The 19,754-nt window shown below is 48.2% G+C and overlaps 1 protein-coding gene across 1 annotated transcript in view; it reads left to right on the forward strand.

Moving 5' to 3' along the window:
- The first annotated feature begins 5,470 nt into the window (after positions 1 to 5,470).
- The window catches only part of EXT1 (exostosin glycosyltransferase 1), a 264,508-nt gene continuing 250,224 nt past the window's right edge, over positions 5,471 to 19,754 (forward strand). Inside the window, exon 1 of the mRNA XM_040979383.1 lies at positions 5,471 to 7,066. Coding sequence (XP_040835317.1) covers positions 6,105 to 7,066 — 962 coding nt within the window. The 5' untranslated portion in view covers positions 5,471 to 6,104. The remainder of the gene's footprint in view (positions 7,067 to 19,754) is intronic.

Raw genomic sequence — 19,754 nt, forward strand, 5'->3', positions numbered from 1 at the left:
TTCATTCCCCGAGTGGCCACAAATGGCCAGAGGTGAGCTGATCTGAAACCAGGAGCCAGAAGCTTCTTCCAGGTCTCCCTCACAGATGCAGGGTCCCAAGGCTTTGGGCCGTCCTCGACTGCTTTCGCAGGCCACAAGCAGGGAGTTGGATGGAAACTGGAGCAGCCAGGATACGAACTGGCACCCATATGGGATCCTGGTAGATGCAAGTCGAAGATTTAGCCACTGAACCATGGCGCCAGGCCAATGAGAGAACTCTTAACTACAAGACCCAAAACTTGTGCACATTTTAGGGAATTTGAACACCTGTCCTGTTTCCTTTTTCAGTATTTAATCAGTGTCTCCCTCCCCCCCCCCGCCACCGTCCCTGCCATAGATGCCGAAATCAAAGATCTTTGAAAAGCATTTGTGTCTGTGGCATTTTATGCATCCAGCAAAGGTCTCCTTTGCTTTACTTCTATTGTGAGTTTGCCATCCTCTTCGTTTTCCCTTTGCTTACAACAGTCAATGGCCATTCCAGAGCTCATAAAACAACTGGGAATGGTTGTGTGTTTGTTGGGTGACACTCGCTGTGTTTAATGTTGTTGACTTGCAAACATGATCTCATGTCCTTGTGTCCGTATTTGTCTAAGAGCATACTCATCACATCCCATAGTCACCATGCACACTGTGACCGTAAAGGGCTTTCTCCTATTTTCTGCCTTTGTCCTCTTGGTTCTCACAGCAATCCAGTGAGCTAAGCATGCTGGGTGTTATAATTGTCCCTACTTTACCAGTGAGAACCTGAAACTTAGGGAGGGACAGCGATTCCCTTCAAGGTTGTGGAGCAAATGGCAGAAGAGGAATCACTTCTGAAAAAGGAAATTTAAATAGAATGATTGGGATACTTTAGCATTGTGTGTGTATGTTGTGACAGAACTCTGGCTTTGATTATTCTCTTCTTTGTGCCACAGACAATTGGCTGCAGTGAATTATTTAGTTCAATTATATAGTGACAGGCACTTTTGCAGGTGCTTATGCATATAACCACGAACCCAAACAGACAAATCAAAGAAGCCAAATCCTTGGAGTTCACTTCTAAATGTAACTGGTAATAAATTAATAAGTCAATATATAGCATGGAAGGCATTGATTCGTGAGAATGACCATCCTACAAAGAAAGTCTCCATAGTAAGGAGTCATTTGAAACCATTGAAATAAATGAGGGAAGTGTAGTATACATTTGTGTATATATGTATATGTGCAGTATACATTTAAAGCTTGATATACAATGATGTGACATATGCACACACCCTAATCAAACTAATGAACATGCCAGTGACCTCACAGCTACTTTTTTTTGGTTATGAGAAGACCTCCTCTCTTAGCAAATTCCAATTATACAGTATGGCATCATTAACTGTAATTGCCATGCTATCCATTAGAACTTGTTCGTCTTGTAACTGAAGTTCAGAGTCTTCTACTAACAGCTCTGCTCCTTATTTCCGCAGATCCTAGCCTCTGATAACCACCATTCTACTCCATGTTTCAGTTCAACTCTGTCAGATTCCACATTGGAAAGGCAGATATACAGAGAGAAGGAGATATATAGAGAGGAGAATCTTTTGTACACTGATTCACTCCCCAAGTAGGAGCTGAGCTGATCTGAAGCCGGGAGCTAGAAGCCTCCTTTGGGTCTCCCAGGTGGGTGCAGAGTCCCAAAGCTTTGGATCATCCTCGACTGCTTTCCCAGGCCACAGACAGGGAGCTGGATGGGAAGTGCAGCAGCTGGTATTACAACTGGCGCCCCTATGGGATCCTGGCGTGTGCAAGTTGAGGACTCTAGCCGCTAGAATACCACGTGGGCCCATGAGTTTGCATTTGAAGCTTGGTGTTGTCACCGGAACTTCATTGTATTATGTGCTGAATAATAATTCCACTAGATTAGTATCTTTTATTTAGCCGTTGCCACTGGGCACTTAGGTTGTTTCCGTAACTTGCCTATTGTGAACGATGCTACAGTGATTATGGGAATGTAAATACCTTGCCAGCAAACTGATGTTATGACCTTTGGGTCTATACCTAGGCTTGGAATTCCAAGATCATACCACTTGTATTTTTGAGGAACCTCCATACTGTGTGATGTCTGTACTACCTCACGGCCCCACCTATGGTGGACAAGAGCTCCCTTTTCTCTGTATCCTCCCCTGCTTGTCATGTCTCACCCTTTTGACAATGGCCATCCAAAATAGCATTCAGGCTGTGTCTAGTTCTTTGAGGTCTTGCCCTTCCCTGATGGGCAATGATGTGAAGCACCTTTTCATGTACCCATGAGACTTCTGCATATCTTCTTTAGAAAGTGTCTATTTAGACCTTTTGCCAATTTAAAAAATATATATTTATTTTTATTGGAAAGTCATATTTACAGAGAGACAGAGAGAAAGACCTTCCACCTGCCAGTTTACTCTCTGAGAGTCAGCAAGAGCCAGAGTTGAGCTGATCTGAAGCCAGGAGCCAGGAGCCAGGAGCTTCTTCTGGGTTCCTCACGTAGGTGCAGGGTTCCAAGATTTGGGGCCGTCCTTTACCGCTTTCCCTGGCCACAGGCAGGGAGCTGGAAGAGTAATGGAACAGCTTGGATACAAATTGGCTCTCATATGTGATCCTGTAGCATCTAAAGTAAGGATTTTAGCCACTAGGCTCTGGGCCCCTCTTTGGCCCATTTTAAAATCTTTTTTTTCCCTATTGAGTTGATCCTGAATGTTACTGCATCACATGTGTGGTTTACATCCATTTTCTCCCCTTCCGTAGGTTGGCTTCTCATTTTGTTGTTTCCTTGGCTATGGAGAAGCTTTTGACTTTGATTCAATCCTCTGTTTATGTTTTGCTTTTGGTGTCTGCACTTATGGAATCTTTCTCTCCTAGCCTATTCGAGTTCTGGGCAAAGCCAAATTGTAGTAATTTGTCCATTCACTCAAATCAGTGATTGGATTCCACCCAAGTACCCGGAAGTGCCCCAGGCTGGGGGACTCAGGAGGGCAGACAGTTCTGCTGTTCCCAGGGAGCTCTTCTCATATTGAGGAAACACAGGCAGGAACCCAGCAAACAAGAGCCATTTCAGCTAATGAGAAGAGCAAAGAAAAAATAAAAGCGAGGCAGACACAGTGATGCCGCCATCGTAGGGGCTACTTTAGATTCCAGTTGGATCTTGAAATGAGGAACTTAGGCTAATGATGTTACACATGTGGAGCAATTTACAGTTTACAAATGGAATGAGGCTGGCAGGAAAGGTCTTACTCCTCTGACTCCTCAAATGAAAACTCAAGGTTCAGTGAGACTGAGACACATGTCCAAGGCATCAGCCAACTGCAGCTCTGAGTTCTGAATCCAGGCCTTTTTTCCTTTCCAGGAACCAAAGTTTTTCTCACACTCTGCAATGCTATGGAATGTTGGGGGTGGGGTAACAATGGCTGGTGGGAAGAGGGAACCAGCCACAGCAAAGGGGAGGAAGGCAAAAAAAAAAAAAAAAAAAAAAGAACCCAAACAAACCAACCAAACAAAAAAATCCACACACGCCAGGGTGAGGAGGGCACGAGCTCCCCCAAAGCTCATACCGGGCACCTGGTAGGATACCCGGGGGTGCAACACCTGCAGGAGGAGATGCTGTATTTGCACCTGATCGCCCTACACCGCTGTTCGGGGCCTGCTCCCCAGGCCTAGGGCTGGCGCTGGAGGAGAGCTGTGGGCCACATGTGGTTTCAATCACTGGATTTATCTGCATCATTGTCATCGCACTTGGAAGATGACCGAATCCTCATTTGTCTCCCAAGCTTCCCCAAGTTGTGCAGGGCACACAAATTGAATGCGGAAAAGCTGCCTCATCTTTGGCAGGTTAGAAAGAGGGAGAAGTTTCAGGAATGTACAGCAATCTTCCCACCCACGCCCCTTCCCCCCTTTAATAAAACAAATCTGAAACAACAAGGGCTGAAAACTTTCCACTGTATCACTTCACCCTGCCTTCATTCACACCCGGCTGGGGTGGTTTTTTGCAGCCCGAGGGAAGCCAGAAAGTGTGTGCTCCCAGCATCCTAGCCACTCCTATAATAAACAATCCCTAAACAGCTTGCTGCTCTAGGCAACTCTGTGCAGCTGGACCGGGCCCCGCCACTTCAGCTGCGGGGAGGACAGGAGGTGTCCTGGGCAAGCCGGCGTTTTGGTTTTAGGGCTTTGAAAACCCAGGGAGCTTGGCTGTGACCAAAGATGCTTGTCGGGGGCAGCTGAGCACTTCTTGGGGGTGGGGTGGACACAGTGGCCTGAAGGACCAGCCCACCCTCTCTGACTGGAATTCATATCATTCCATGCTTCAAGTTTGCCTCCACAGCTGGGAGGGTTGGCAGTGCTACCACTCACTCATCCCAAAGAGACATCTGTGCAAATGATGCCATCCAGCAGCACCAGGAGGAAATTAACACCGCGTTGAGGACTAGGACAAATTAACCTGCGTCTCCTCAGCCATTAGAAAATGTCTTTGAGCTGTGACAGGATCTCAGCGTGGCCTCTCTGGGGAGCAGAAAGGGGTTGTTGAAGGAATGACAGACAGGTGACCCCTACAGTTGGTACACAGGGAGCAGCTTTCAATCATGTCTTCCTTACTCCTAGAATGAGTATTTTCCTTAAGATCATTTCTCCTTGAAGAAGGGGAGTGGGAAAAAGGGCACGTAGAGAATACAGGGGATGCAGTTTAAATGCTTTGTAAGAAATAGAGACTGGGCCTCCGAGGGCGGCAGGTGGAGAGGCGTCCCTCCGATCGACCATGGCTTTCTCTCAAGTCTTCCCGTTCTCGGGCAATCCCGCGCGGCCCCCTTCCCAAGCACGGGTCTCCAGGAACCGGCAGCTAGGCAGCTCCTCCGGGGGCCCAGGCTCAGGGAGGCGTTCCCGGGAGGCGGCCGAGGTGCGCGGCGCGGGGCCCGGCCACCTCTCGGCGGGAGCCATCGGGTGGCGCTCCTTCCCGGCTGCGGGCCGCGCGCCCCAGGCTCGCCGGGGCCCCCCTCGCGCTCCGCCCGTCGCCCGCGCGCCCTTCCACGGCCCCGGGGCGCCCCGAGCCCCGCGAGCCTCGCCCCGCGTCCCCGCGTCCCCCGCGTCCCCCAGCGCCGGCGCCTCGGCCGCGGCCGGGGGGTTATGAATGGGCGCAGCGGAAGCACCGCCCCGCCCGGACGTGACGCTCGGCCAATGGCAGCGCGGGCTGCGTGGATGGATGAGGTCAGCGCTGTCGTGTCGGGAATGGAATGTGTAAGTGTAACATTCAGAACCGGGTAACACTCGGCGACCGAACGCGGCGGCCGGCGGCATCGCGCGGTGGCCTGCGAAGCGCCGCTCGGGGCCGGCTCTGCCCGCGGGGAGGACGCGCCGCCGCCGCCGCCCGCCCAGCCCCGCCGCCCGCCCGCCCGCTCGCCCGCCGGGCCGCCGCGAGTCCCGGGGCCGGCCCCGCGAGCGCAGAGTAAACACCGGCGGAGTCTCGGAGCTGCTGCAGGAGGCAAAGAAAGCGAGATGCAGGGATTTGTGAGGTTACGGCGCCCCAGCTACAGGATGCACTAGCCGGCCCGGGAGCCTCCGGAGTGGCCGACTTGTTGGGAGCGGAGTGCTGTGCACCGGAGCGTGGATGAGTTGAAGTTGCTTTCCCGGGGCTCGTGTTCCACGCCGGCGAGAGCGAGAGCAGAGGCGACCGCTCTGCCTGGCCATTGATTGGGCATCGGGAGAGCGTTTTCCTCCCCCTCACCTTCTTTCTTTTCTTTTCTTCTTCTTTTTTTTTTTTCTTCTTTCCTCCGTCTTGTTGCATGCACGAGAATTACAGTCCGCTGCTCGCCCGCCCTGGGTGCAATTCAGCCCCGCCGTGTCTCCCGTGCATTGTACAAGCCGAAGATGAAAGACCGAAGGGGAGAAAGTTAAAGAAATCGCCCACATGCGCTGGATCAGTCCACGGCTTGGGGAAAGGCACACAGAGAAGGTGGGAGCGGAGAGTTTGAAGTCTTTACAGGCGGGAAGATGGCGGACTGGAGCTGAAAGTGTTGATTGGAAAACTTGGGTGATTCTTGTGTTTATTTACAATCCTCTTGACCCAGGCAGGACACATGCAGGCCAAAAAACGCTATTTCATCCTGCTCTCAGCCGGCTCTTGTCTCGCCCTTTTGTTCTATTTCGGAGGCTTGCATTTTAGGGCATCCCGGAGCCACAGCCGGAGAGAGGAGCATAGCGGTCGGAATGGCTTGCACCAAGCCAGTCCGGAGCATTTCTGGCCCCGCTTCCCGGACGCCCTGCGCCCCTTCGTTCCTTGGGAGCAGTTGGAAAACGAGGACTCCAGCGTGCACCTTTCCCCCCGGCAGAAGCGAGACGCCAACTCGAGCATCTACAAAGGCAAGAAGTGCCGCATGGAGTCCTGCTTCGACTTCACCCTTTGCAAGAAAAACGGCTTCAAAGTCTACGTTTACCCGCAGCAGAAGGGAGAGAAAATCGCCGAAAGTTACCAAAACATTCTAGCGGCCATCGAGGGCTCCAGGTTCTACACCTCGGACCCCAGCCAGGCGTGCCTCTTTGTCCTGAGTCTGGATACTTTAGACAGAGACCAGCTGTCACCTCAGTATGTGCACAACCTGAGGTCCAAAGTGCAGAGTCTCCACTTGTGGAACAATGGTAGGAATCATTTAATTTTTAATTTATATTCCGGCACTTGGCCTGACTACACCGAGGACGTGGGGTTCGACATCGGCCAGGCCATGCTGGCCAAAGCCAGTATCAGTACGGAGAACTTCCGACCCCAGTTTGATGTGTCCATTCCCCTCTTTTCTAAGGATCACCCCAGGACAGGAGGGGAGAGGGGGTCTTTGAGGTTTAATGCCATCCCTCCTCTCAGGAAGTACATGTTGGTCTTTAAGGGGAAGAGGTACCTCACAGGGATAGGTTCCGACACCAGGAATGCCTTATATCACGTCCACAACGGGGAGGACGTCTTGCTCCTTACCACCTGCAAGCATGGCAAAGACTGGCAAAAGCACAAGGATTCTCGCTGTGACAGAGACAACACCGAGTACGAGAAGTAAGTGCTCTCCGGCTGGCGGGTCTCCGCCATGGCCCCCTGACCCGGGCTGGGCCAGGTGTGAAGTTGGTGGGTGGAGAATGGGGAACCAAGGGACTGAGCAGTGCGGTTCAGGTGTTGTGTATCTGTGGGTGTGTGTGTGTGTACGCGCGCTCAGGTGTTGTGTATTTCTCTGTGTGTGCACGCACACTCCTGCAGCTTGGAGCTCGGCTCTGGGAGTTTCAAGCCTCAGCTCTTGTCTGGCAAAGCTGCAAAGCCTGGAGTGAGTTCCTGAGCCAAGTAGGTGACAGTTCCCCCCGGTGTGTAGGACCTTCAAGCTCTGTGCTTCCACAGTGCAGGGTCTCGGACTGCTGCTTCAAGTTGGGAAAGCGCCCTTGGTCTGCGTCCCCCGTGGCTGTGGAACGGGGTTTGTGGAGGTGTCCAGGCCCTCAGCTAGCCCCAGTCCCAAAACTCTGTGCCAAGACAGGTGTTTGGTGTGTGTTGCTTTCAGGAGCAGGTGGACCTGCTTCCCCTGGAGTCTTCTCAGCCTCAGATTTTCATCTTTCTGGCAGCCTGGAATGCCTGTGAGCGGTGGGAAGGTGGTATAATTTCAGCTCCACAACTTTCCGCTGATCTCCTCCCTCCCCCATGGCATTGACTTTTATGAAAGGAAACCGTGAGCCTGTTGGGGCCTGTGGTCTTAGACCATTTCTTCTTTCTTGCATTCATTCATTCATTCATTCATTCCTGTCTATATATCCTAGTTGTTTCCTGGGAGAAACTGTTTTGTTCCAACCAGGGCTCAGTCCCACCGCTGTAAACTCGGGCTGCTAATTTAGGTTTGCCTTTCTCCTTTGTCTCTTAAGTATTTGCATATAAATCGTAGACTGCTACTCTGTGAATGGGTGTGAGCTGCCTCCTACCCTCTGGAGTGAGGCAAGTTTTGTCTAGTTGCTAAGTAACCGAGTTGGTTACTTTGTACCTTTTCAGTCTTCCTCTTCCTTCCCAGTGACAGTAACTGACACGCTGAATTTGGGGTCAAAGCCAGACTCTACAAATCAGCTTTAAGCTGAGCGTGGCGGGTCAGTTTCCTGGTAGATGTGACTGGCTAGCTCAGGCTCACGCTTATGTCTGGCCCTGAAAGAGTTAGCGGGTTCCTACAGTGCTCTTCCACGTTACGCCAGTTAAAAACCAGAGCAGCCTTGTGCTACCCAGGGAAGGCAAGGGACCCTCTCAGCTGAGTGTAAGAGGAACCGGCCAAGGCTGGCAGATTTTGCAATTGATTCATGAAATGCAGAATAGGGGAAATTCTTTGCAAACCTGATGGGAACAGGAAGGGGCTACGGTGGGAAAGCGGCCCTGAAGAGAAAGGTTTGATTGTTGTCTGTGGGTTTCCTCAGACACCCTGGCCTCTTGTAGGCGTGGTTGGCAGGGAAATTAAAGTCTTCCCCCTACTTGGTTATAGAGAGGGAAGGAGAAGATCTCAAACGCATGGATTCTGTCCCCAGCCCCTAACACCTTGTGCTTTTCAAGTGTAAGAAAATCCCGAGGCGAGAATCTATTGTGAATTCATGCTTGACTTTTACTCTCAGTGCTACATGAATGTGGGGCACGGTGGTAATGAATTTTTCTAACAAAAGAAACTTAAGCTACGGGTAGGGATGAATTGCTTTGTGTTGCAGCCTTTACTTTGACCTGTTCCTGGCGAGAGTGGGAGTTTGGGGGAGGGGGACTTGCAAGAAAGAAATGCCTACAGCCTTTCAGGAATTCCTTTGTCTGATTTCTGCTGGGGGAACCGCAGAGGAAGCCAAGTCTTTCAGTGTCTTCCAGAGCTCCTTTCCCAAATTTTGTGGCAGGTTCGTTCCTTCCCAGAGAGCTGCCCGTGAGGTTGCACTTTAGGAAATCTGTGTTATCTGCTAGTTTGGGGGCTACAGTCTCAGTCCAATCCAACAATTATATCTTCTATATTCTCATTCCCGAAGTAAATATATCACTTTTTGGCTGAAGGGAATTTTTTTTTTTAAGAGATCAACCACGAAGAAATGAGGGGGTTGATTGCCTTGAAACTTCAGTTGCAGCAAATTGAACTAATTTCTGACTCCTTTGTGATTAGGCAAAGAGATCTGATACCATACCGATGTTTTGATTTCTGTTTAACGACCTCCGGGGGTCAGGACCTTGAATCTGGCCTCATCAGAGAAGCGGAGTTGAGCAAGGAAACACGAGTTTGGTCCTCTCAGGCTGCGGTTGCTCTTTTTCTTTTGCCTTCATTTCAGCCCCACTGTTGATCAGTGAGACAGGGTACCTTGTTGGGTGCGTTGGCTAAGCCTGGTGCATCTGGAGTTTCAATGAGTTATTCTTGAGACAGGTGTCAGACTTCCTCACCTTAGAGAATTGGTGCTTGCCAGCATTATTGCCTTTTGCTATCAAGTGTGGGAGCAATGAAGTGAAGCAAGAACTGAAGTGTCGACACTACATTCTAGCGGAGCAAGCAATGTGTACTGTGTACTGTGCTTTGGGTTAAGCGCTATGACTGGGCTGCTACTACTGGTGCTTTCTAGAAGTTGTTCTTAGAACTGTGACATGCAGAACTTCTCCAAGTTAATGCAGGTGTCTCCAGAGCCTGCGAAGGGGTGACACTGGGGTTAGGTCTGCAGAATGTTCTGTGTAAGTTTTCTTCTCGTACTGAGTGATTCCGTGACTTTGGATTCATCGCCCTGAACTGTAGGTTCATGTTTGGTGGAATGTCCTTGTATAGTTCGGAGGTGCTCCAAGTATCCGTTGGATGATGGCTTGTAAAAACACAAGCAATTTTCATCTACTTCTCTTCTTCATTAGAAATGCCCATGAAAAGGCTGCAATTTAATTTGCTCTTCCAGGAAACCACACTTAAGTTTGCTTTGGATTTATGGGAACTGATAATTACATTGAAAATGTGTGATACCATGGCCGCCACAGGATATTTACAGTTGTATCAACTAAGAGCATAGGTGTCTTTAATGCCATATGACATTATATGGTGATGAAAGCTGATTGTGAATGGCCAAGCACTTCCATCACACCTGGATATTATTACCCACAGAGGTATAGGAGAGCTACCCAGAGTGAACAAAAATGTTTTTCTCTTGTAATAAGAAATAAATTCCTCTTGTACTTTTTGACTTTCAGGATTATGTTAAAACATTCATTTTAAAAACACCCATAATTAATTTTCATCAGTAGCGTGTTTTAACAAATGTAGGTGAGAACAGCTAAAAGAAGTCACTGCATTGATTAGATGATTTGTAATGAGGCTTTAGAAAAATTCTCCCTATTGTACAACTTTTGAGTGTCTAACATCTTACAGAATTACTACACTTTTAACGTGAACTTTGCTGTTCAGATCCCTTCCAAGGAAATTTGACTCTTTGAGTAAGCCAGAGGGCCGGTGGGAGGTGCTTTCCATCTTGGAGCCCTCCAGGGAAGGTGCGCTGCGGGTGTGAAGCAGCTTTGCTGGGGACACTGCGTGGGTCTGTATGACAGCTCCTTTCCCTGTGCCTGCGGCCACTGCACCTCACAGTCGGCTGTCTGGGAGAGTTGTGAAAGTAAGTGGTCATTGGACTTCCAGCACCCTGGCTGGATAGGTGTTAAAACTACAGGACAACCTGTTTCTGGTGAAGGTCACAGAGCTGTTGAGTGACAGGTGGCCCATGATACAGACCTCCTTGACCTTCATTCTAAAGTTTCTCGGTCAGAGGCACTTTGGAGAACACCCTAGCCTTTGGGAGATCACTGCGGGTTGTTTGTTCTGAGATTTCTGATAAAATCCCTTGGGAACCTGATGGAACCTTGGGTGAAGTTTGTGAATACACCACCACCAGTAGCACATACCCAATTTGTCCTCTGGTTTGGGGACTGATATATACTCCTGGCCAAGGACATCTTCAGTGGATTCAGGAGCTCTTGCTCTGATGTTTACATTTTCTTGCTTCCTAGCTATGCTGGATAGATCCCTGGAGCTGTTTAAGTAGGAGGTTCTGGAACTTTCGGTGTAGCCCTGTGGGGCTTTAGGAACAGTTTGTGAATTCAGCAGTCAGTTGGATTCTGATGCTTTTATAGCCAAGAAGAAAATGTACAGAAGACAAACAGTAATAACGTGAACTGACTTTTTGTTCTCCCCTCTCCCTCTCCAGTCCAGACTGTACTAACTGAGACCTTGACCAAGTTTTATGCTCCAGCTGTGAGCCTTTGGGTGAATATTTTCCTCTTCCACAATGAGAGGTGGTCATTGAGATTCTCAGCTTTTCCATGGAAAACGTTGGTGCTTTTTCCCCACATCACAAAAGCATTTCTTAAAAGAGCCGTACATGCATCGTTTAAGAATAAAATGTGGGCCCAACCCTCTGCACAATTATGAAGTTGGCAAGGGCATCTCTGACCCCGAGTGTGAGGTATTCCCTGTACCTGGCTTCCTCACCTGCATCTGAACCTACTTCCTGGAGAGTCCCATTCCAAGGAATCCCTTGAGAAAGGTTGTAGTGTCTGTGCATCTCCACTGACTCCAGTCTCCGTTGGAATCCCTGACCGAGACCAGGATGTGCCCGCTGCTAAGGCTTCATCAGACCCCGCCAGGGAGAGACCATCCTTGCACAAAGGGAGATGCCACACACTTGGGGTGATTGCTGCATTGTTGCTCAGAAGGCATGAAGTACCTGTCTTTCTTAAATTAGGATGCAAAAGTTTGACTTATTTCCATGTCAATTATTATTATTATTAGTTTTGAGATTAATTTTTGTCAGAAAGGCAGAGCTAAAGAGAGAAGGAGAAATAAAGATTTTCCATTTGCTGATTTGTTCCCTAAATGGTCTCCTTGGCCGGAGCTGAGTTGATCTGAAGCCAGAAGCTAGGAGTTTCTTCCAGGTCTCCCATGTGGGTCCAACTGCTTGTGCCACTCTCCACTGTTTTCTTTACCGTAAGGAAGGGAGGTAGAGCAGCATTGGATGTCCGTGCCACAGGCAGAGGCCTAGATGGCTATGCCACCTTGCTGGCCCGAGCCTGTGTTAGTTTTAGCAGGATCAGTCAGGTATTTGTGTATCAGATCTTTTATTTTTCCTGTTCCTTTCCTCTACAAACATGTTTCTCCAGGAAAAAAATATGGTTCAGAGATGGGGTACACATGACCTCTGAGTCTGACGTTAAGCCCCTTGAACTTTTCCATCCTGGAACTATTCTGTCTTTGTGCAGATTCTACTTTGCATTCTAGAATGTTTGTGGGTAAACTGAGGAAACCCCTTGGCCCTCCCTTGGAGTCACCTTTGTCCTCTCTGACAACGCTCCTCATGATTATGCCTGTAATCATAAAAGTGCCTGTGAGAGAGGGCAGAGGTGATTTGCCCAGGAAGAGGTGTGATCCAATAGACTAGAAAGGCAGGAGCCACTGGGAGATTCCGTTTCTAGAACCTTCATTGCTGCTTCCAGGACCTCAGGTCCTTCAGAGGAAAAACAGGTGGTACAGAATTGTAAACTTGATGGGAAATCGGGAAAAGCACATGATTTAATGAAATGAAATTAGATTTCCGTGACTGTTAAACTTCGAGCCCTCTTCTTCCCAAGTTTGTATCATTTTATTTCTGTATTTCGTGGTAGATTGTAGATTTGTTAATTATTATGAAATCAATAAATGATTATGAGGTCCTTGCCAGATGGATGTGCCCTGGGAGCTGGGTCCCCTTGCTGAGAGTAAGACACATTTCTCTGTAGTTGATTTTGTTTAAAAAAATAAATAAATAAATAAAACCCAAGGTTTTGGAAGTTTTGACTTTTATGTTTCCTTTGGCAGTATCAGAGCATTTTCCTGCCCTACTCAGTCCTCTTTGAAGGTAGGAGTTTTAGTGGCTGATTCCCCCCCCCCCACAACTGCCCTGTAGTTTAGCTGTATTTTTCTCAAGCTTTTCTCAAGCTGTATTTTTCTCACCTTCCCTCATCCCCCCAATTTATTAGGAAGACCTCTGTAATGAGGGACACCCTAGTATTTTCTCTTTCTCAAAAACTACCGAATTCTCCACCCCTTTCTCTACCCCAAAGTCCCACTGGGTCAGTGGCTGTTTTTAAGGTGAGGCTGAACACCCATTTTGCGAAGTAGCCATCATTAAGTGCCGGCTTAGGTAAACATTGGTAGGTGTTAATTGGTCTTGCCAGGGGTCTTTGAAGCTCCTCGGCTGGGTTGCCTTTGAAGTTTTGTTTTTGCTTCAGCCAAAATCCTTGCTGCCTCTCCACGAGCTGGCAGTCCTCACCACCCCTGGACCCACAGCCTGTCAGAAATCCACACGCCTTCTCCTTCCAGCTGATTCTGTCGGCTCATCAAGCCTTCTACTCCTGTTTTCTCTTGGGTGTGGGCTCCGGAGTCCTCGCGTTTGGGGCAGCCGGTTAGCCAGAGCCACTGAACATCCAAGGAGTCTGAGTGTGCGTGTCCGGAGGAGGAGGTACAGAAGCCGATGCCTGCTGAGATTCTCAGCAGGTGACTGCGCTTAGCAAAAACCACGGATGTGCAGGGATTCTTACTGTCTTTGGGAAGCTGTTTTAGGACTTCTGGTCAGATAACTCACTGACCTCCAAAGATTCCTGGACTTAGCTCCTGTCCAGTTTCCACATCTAGACATGGAGAGCCTAATACTGGCCTCATAGACAAGATCCCAGGAGGTGGAGTGAGTGTGTGTGTGTGTGTTACGTATCTTGTAAATGCTAATGGGCTCTGCAGCCTGTTGTTACCTTTTTTTTTTTTTTTTTTTTTTTTTTTTTTACAAATCCACCTCACATGGCCCAACCCAATTGCTTAGTAGCTAAAGACTTCACCTTGCATGCACCGGGATCCTGTATGGGTGCTCCTGGTTCCTGGCTTCGGATCTGCTCAGCTCCAGCTGTTGTGCTCACTTGGGGAGTGAACCTTTTTCTTTCTGTCTCTTTGTGGATCTGACTTTCTAGCTAAAAAACGATTCATTTTATGGATTCCCTTAGCTTCTTCACTTGGCACTTCTAAACTAAGTCACCGAAGTAATCCTATTCACTTCTTCCTTGATCCCTTATCCTGAGAAGTTGTGGTCGGTGTCCAGGAAGTCTGGCCATTATTTGTGTGAATCGAGGGAGGACAAGCTGGAGCCTGCAGGCAGCTCTGGCTGGTGGCGGTGGTGGGTGGAATGCGGTGTCTCCAGGGCTTGCTTGACCCCTTGCTCGTCTGGTTTCCAGGCTGACCTCTTCCAGAATGCAAGGTTCCTCATAGACAGAGGACTTCTCTGCTGTTGCCACTCAGGGCTGGCATTTGGAGGGGCACTTTGCACGCAGTTACTTTTGCCAATTTGAGAGGGTTGGGCAGGGCCCTTCAGTTGCACAGAAGTGACATTTGAGCACAGGAACTTATGGTGAGAGGACATGGGACAGAAATTGAACTGAAATTCTCCAGTAAGTTCTCAGGAGCCTACACCATACCTAGGACGGGATCCCTTGTCCCTGCCCTGGGCCAACAGGTCTCCCTTGGCCAGCACTCCTGTCCCGTGTGTGTCTGGCAGCCACTGGCCACTTGGTCCTGATTTTTTTTTCATCGAGGCCCCAGAGGAAGTAACTGCATATGACTTTTCTAGTGATCATCATTTCTGCTTGGTACAGCCATTCATATTGGTCCGTGTCTTTTTTTTTTTTAAGATGTATTTATTTTTATTGGAAAGGCAGATATACAGAGAGAAGGAGAGAAAGAAAGATCTTCCGTCCAATGGTTCATTCCCAACCAGTTGCAACAGCTGGAACTGAGCCAATCCGTAGCCATAGCTGCTTCTGGGTTTCCTATGTGGGTGCAGGGTCTGAAGGCTTTGGGCCGTCCTGAACTGCTTTCCCAGGCCACAAGCAGGGAGCTGGGTGGAAAGTGAAGCTGCTGGGGTATGAACCTGTGCCCATATGGAATCCTGGGCATGTTCAAGGCGAGGACTTTAGCCCCAGGCCATCATGCCAGGCTCCGTACATGTCTTGTTGATCTGATGTCACATAGCCACTTTTGATCTGGTCAGAGTTGCTTCCTGAGGCAGGGTTAGTGGAAGTGGATTGTGGCAGGCACCTTGGAAACCATCTCCTGTTGGCTGTCACCTATTTGAGCTCATCTGATGATGGTCATGGCAACAGCAACCCCATTTGCTGAGAGTATTTTGGGGGTACTGTCTTCTGTATTCATTTGTCTACTTAGAAGGAAGATCCCATTTAACTCCCACGGAGTCAGAGTGTCTTCAGAGGGGCTTGTCTGGGAGCACAGACCCCGGATCCTGTGAACTCAGGCTGCCTGACTTTTGGTCCTGCGTTCCTACCACTGGTACTGCCCGGGCTTGGCACAGCTGTGTGGTGATTTATACTGTGGCCAAGGGTTTCTCTGTACAAGTCTTCTTAACTTCAGGGACAGTATTCTCACCTGCTTGGTAATCTGGTTTCCCAGCCTATGGTAGATCAGAAGTAGTAGATTGATAGCTGAGAAGAGGATTCCTGCTGACAGAACCGAGAAGAAGGGACAGACACCTGGCAACCTAAACATGGACCAGGGTGTAATACAGTGAATGCCCAGAAGTAAAGCAGCTTGCTGTTTAAGATCAGCAGGCCCAGTTGCCAAGAGGATATCCCATGTGCACTGCCCAGGAGCTGGGGGGGCTCGGAAGTTTCACCACCCAGAGCCAGGCATGCCTGTTACCCAGAAGAGCTTCTGTAAATATCTGATGAACTACAGCCCAGGTCAGAAAAACAAATTCTGCATTTTATAGTTTCTAACCTACATAGTTAATATGAAACATGAATTCTCCTTCCCCAAGGACCCTAAAGAGATGATTCTCCTTTGGGGTAGTACTGGCTTTCTGTGGTTTGTTTTAACTCTGATTTCATTCGCTGATTCACCGCGAGTTCCTTTTTTATTGTTTGTGAGGTCTACTCTTTTTCCTTCCTTCCTTCCTTCCTTCCTTCCTTCCTTCCTTCCTTCCTTCCTTCCTTCCTTCCTTTTTTCTTTCCCTTTTCTTTCTCTTTCCTTTCTTTCTTTCTTCTTCACACTATGACAAATGGGAGATATTCTGATGGACTAGTGCCCAATGTACCTTGGGCCATTGGCTCAGGTGGGTACAGGGACCCTGGGCCTGCCTGTGATGCATGGAGTCTGCGGTTTGAAGGAGGGAGAGGCACAGGAGGAGATGAGGGGACATTCAGCCTGCTGCCCAGGGGTCACCCTAGCTGGTAAGTAATGGTACATGTCACTAGGTTACTCTGATTTTTTTTTGTACCTCTTGGGGTGCTGAGGCCAGAAGTTTGGAGGTGTGGAATGGATGTCATGTTTTCACTAAATATGGTCTGACACCCAGACAGATGGCTGCAAACCATCCATCGTGTAGCTAATAGAAAATATGATCAACCCCCATGGGGGCTTCTGCTAGTTATGCTGTGTCATCACGGCTTGCTGCTGCAGCTCTGCTGCCCCCGCTCCCCGCCTCCGCCCTCTTCCACACTCCTGCTCTTGCCCTCACCCCAGCAGAACCACATTCTTCCTCTTTCCTCCTCTCTCCACTCACCCTCTTCTCACTGCCTGGAAAGCTGCCAGCTAGTTCCATTTCTTCCAGCGTTAATTCCTTGATGCCTCAAAGTAGGCCAAGTTGTCCTGGTGTGTGCTCTTACAGAACGCTTCACACTTACCCACTATGGCTTCCCATTTATGTTGCTCACTGCTTTTCTGTCTCTCTCTCAGTAGACTGTGGTGGCCTGGAGGGAGGCATTCCTGCTGGTTTTTCTTTGAGCCCCAAGAGTGTGTAGGCCTTGGGGATTCAGCACTGAGCAGAGCACCTTCACCCTGCCCTCAAGATGCCCAGGCTAGCTCTTGGGGGTGCCATGCACATCACAGCTTCTGTTAATGGATACTGGATGCTGGGAGTATCTGGATGCTATATATACTGGATGCTAGGACAGTATGGGGAGTGGGTAAGGCAGTGGGACTCAGTGTCCAATGAAAGTTGGTATTGGTTTTTTTTTTCTTATTAAAGATTTATTTTTATTATTTTTTCATTGGAAACGTGGATATACAGAGAGGAGAGACAGAGAGGAAGATCTTCCATCTGATGACTCATTCCCCAAGTGAGTGCAACGGCCAATGCTAGCCCGATCCGAAGCCAGGAGCCTCCTCTGGTCTCCCACGCGGGTGCAGGGTCCCAAAGCTTTGGGCCGTCCTCGACTGCTTTCCCAGGCCACAGGTGGGGAGCTGGAAGGGAAGCGGGGCTGCCGGGATAGAACCGGCGCCCATATGGGATCCCGGGCGTGCAAGGTGAGGACCTTAACCACTGCGCCACCGCGCCGGGCCCAGTTGGTATTGGTTTTATAGCTCATTCTGCTGGTCTTATCCCATCCAGCGCAGACCGAATGGATGTGCAGTGTGAGTCGGAACAAGGAGGGGAATTACAGGTTTAAATAAGGAGTATTCATGTAGTAGCACTATAGCAAAATACCTGAGATAGGCTAGCTTAGGAAGAAAAGGAGGTTTATTTAGTTTACCGTTTTTGAGGTTCAGTGTCCAAGATTTCCCAGACCCTGTTGGTTTGTCGTTTGTTTTGGACCCGAGGGAGCATCGTATTACATTATAGTAAGTGATCACACCTCAAACTAGGAAGGGAAGAGACTGGGTCAGGTTCATGGTTTTCTCACAGTCATGAGAACTAGTCAGGGAACTGCTTTAATGTTGTGGAGAATACACTACAGTGGCCTGAGGGCCTCTGGGTAGGCCACCTTCTGAAGTTCTAAGCAGCTCACAGTACCACTAGCCTGGGTACCATGCCTCCAATACAGTCAGGTTTGAAGACAAGAAGGGCCTCCCTGGATAAAATGGCGTGGAGCTTGCTCTCCATGTCTTTGGAATCCTAGCATTATGCCTGACTCTTAGTATTTGCATTTCATTGCATAAACTGGAAAAAAAAAATTGCATCTATTTAACTGCTGGGAATGTTACCACTCTTGACCATAGTTCAAAGTCTCTTTGGTTCATAGCACAGAGCTTCTGTCCCTCCAAGATTTGTTCATGTGCTTATGTACCCAGAGTTTGTATTTTCAAGTGGGAAATTGCTTCCACTAAACATTTTGTTGTTGTTGTATTGGTTGTAAGTCTCAGTGAAGCCAAATCAAAGTGAACTTAGGGGCTGGGCTGCATCGTAGGAATCCAAAGAGTTTATTGCTACAGGAAAAAATCAGTACAGTGTGGTCTTTTAATCATTTAATTTTGGTAGTCAGTATTAGTGGATCCCTTCCCCTCATGTGCTGAATTGCAGTTTTTCCCCCAAAAGATCTGCTGACTACAAAACAGCAGCAACAAGGAACAACAACGTTTTGGATTTTAATTATGTTCCATTCAAGCTCTGTGGCCTGATAGTGGAGCATTACCCCAGAACTGGCGGTAACACTGTTAGTTGTGCTCCTAGGAATTCATATTGTTATTTTATCACTTCATGAAAGCAAGAAGGGAATAAGGAGATACAGAACGACAGTGTACAATCATTTCTTCCACAGGCCTTCATTTATACGTTTCACATCCCTGGCTTGTCTGGGCTAACCTGTGGAATTCCAGCGCATGTTGCAAAGTGTGCTGAAGGTGTAGAGATGAAATGAGGAATGCGATGTATTACAATTGCTTCACTTGTTATTGGACCTTAAAAGTGGGTTCAAGCGTGATGACCAGTATGTGCTACCTGATTATGTGTAAGTTATATTTTGTATTTTAACAAAGGTCGGTTAGCCTGTTTTCCACAATTATTTCTAGGTCTGTATATCTCGAATAGTTTGAGAATCCAATCAGGAAATATGATCTTGAATTTTTTTGCTTTATCAACAGGCAGTTTCTTCTCTCTTTCCTCCCTCCCTCCTTCCTTCCTTCCTTCCTTCCCTCCTTTTTCCCTCTTTTTCTCTCTCTCTTTTCTTTCTTTCTTTTTGTTATTTTGAATTTTATGATACAATTCCATAGGGTCTGGGATTCCCCCCCCAATCTCACACCCCCTCCAACTGCTTTTTCCCATATCATTACAAAAGAAAAAAGCATTTCTTGTATGCTACATGCTTCTTGAGAATTCACACCGCAGTAAAAAAAATATTACTTGTAAGCCACACTTCTTATGATAACTGCATTTTTAAGTATGCAAGTGGGCTGAATCAAACTTGAAAGTATATGACAGTCAGTCCTTTGTTGATTCAAAAAATAGAAATGTATATTTTGAATTTAGATTGTAGAGTTACATTACATGCGAAAGGATTAGTGTCAAAATAAATTATAGGCTTCTATAAAAATAAACTAAAAGATGTGTTCTTTTTTCATTATTTTTTAAAAGAATGATTTATTTTTATTGGAAAGGCAGATTTACAGAGAAAGAGAGACAAAGACAGAAAGATCTTCCATCCACTGATTCACTCCCCAAGTGGCTGTACCAGCTGGAGCTGAGCTGGTCTGAAGCCAGCAACCAAGATTTTCTTCCAGGTCTCCCATGTGAGTTGCAGGTTCCCAAAGGTTTCCCAGGAAACAAGCAGGGAGCTAGTTGGGAAGTGGATCAGCCGGGGGGGGGGGTATGAACCCGAGCATATATGGGATCTTGCTCCAGGGTGTAGGATTAACTAGTTGAGCCATTCCAGCCAGGGCCAAAAGGAGCACTCTTAAATCCAAAATAGGAAGTGATAATCTAGGCAGTATTGGAGT

The sequence above is a fragment of the Ochotona curzoniae genome, unplaced genomic scaffold, assembly GCF_017591425.1.
Source record: "Ochotona curzoniae isolate NIBS_2020 unplaced genomic scaffold, NIBS_Ocur_1.0 contig_3190, whole genome shotgun sequence".
Taxonomy (NCBI): Eukaryota; Metazoa; Chordata; class Mammalia; order Lagomorpha; family Ochotonidae; genus Ochotona; species Ochotona curzoniae.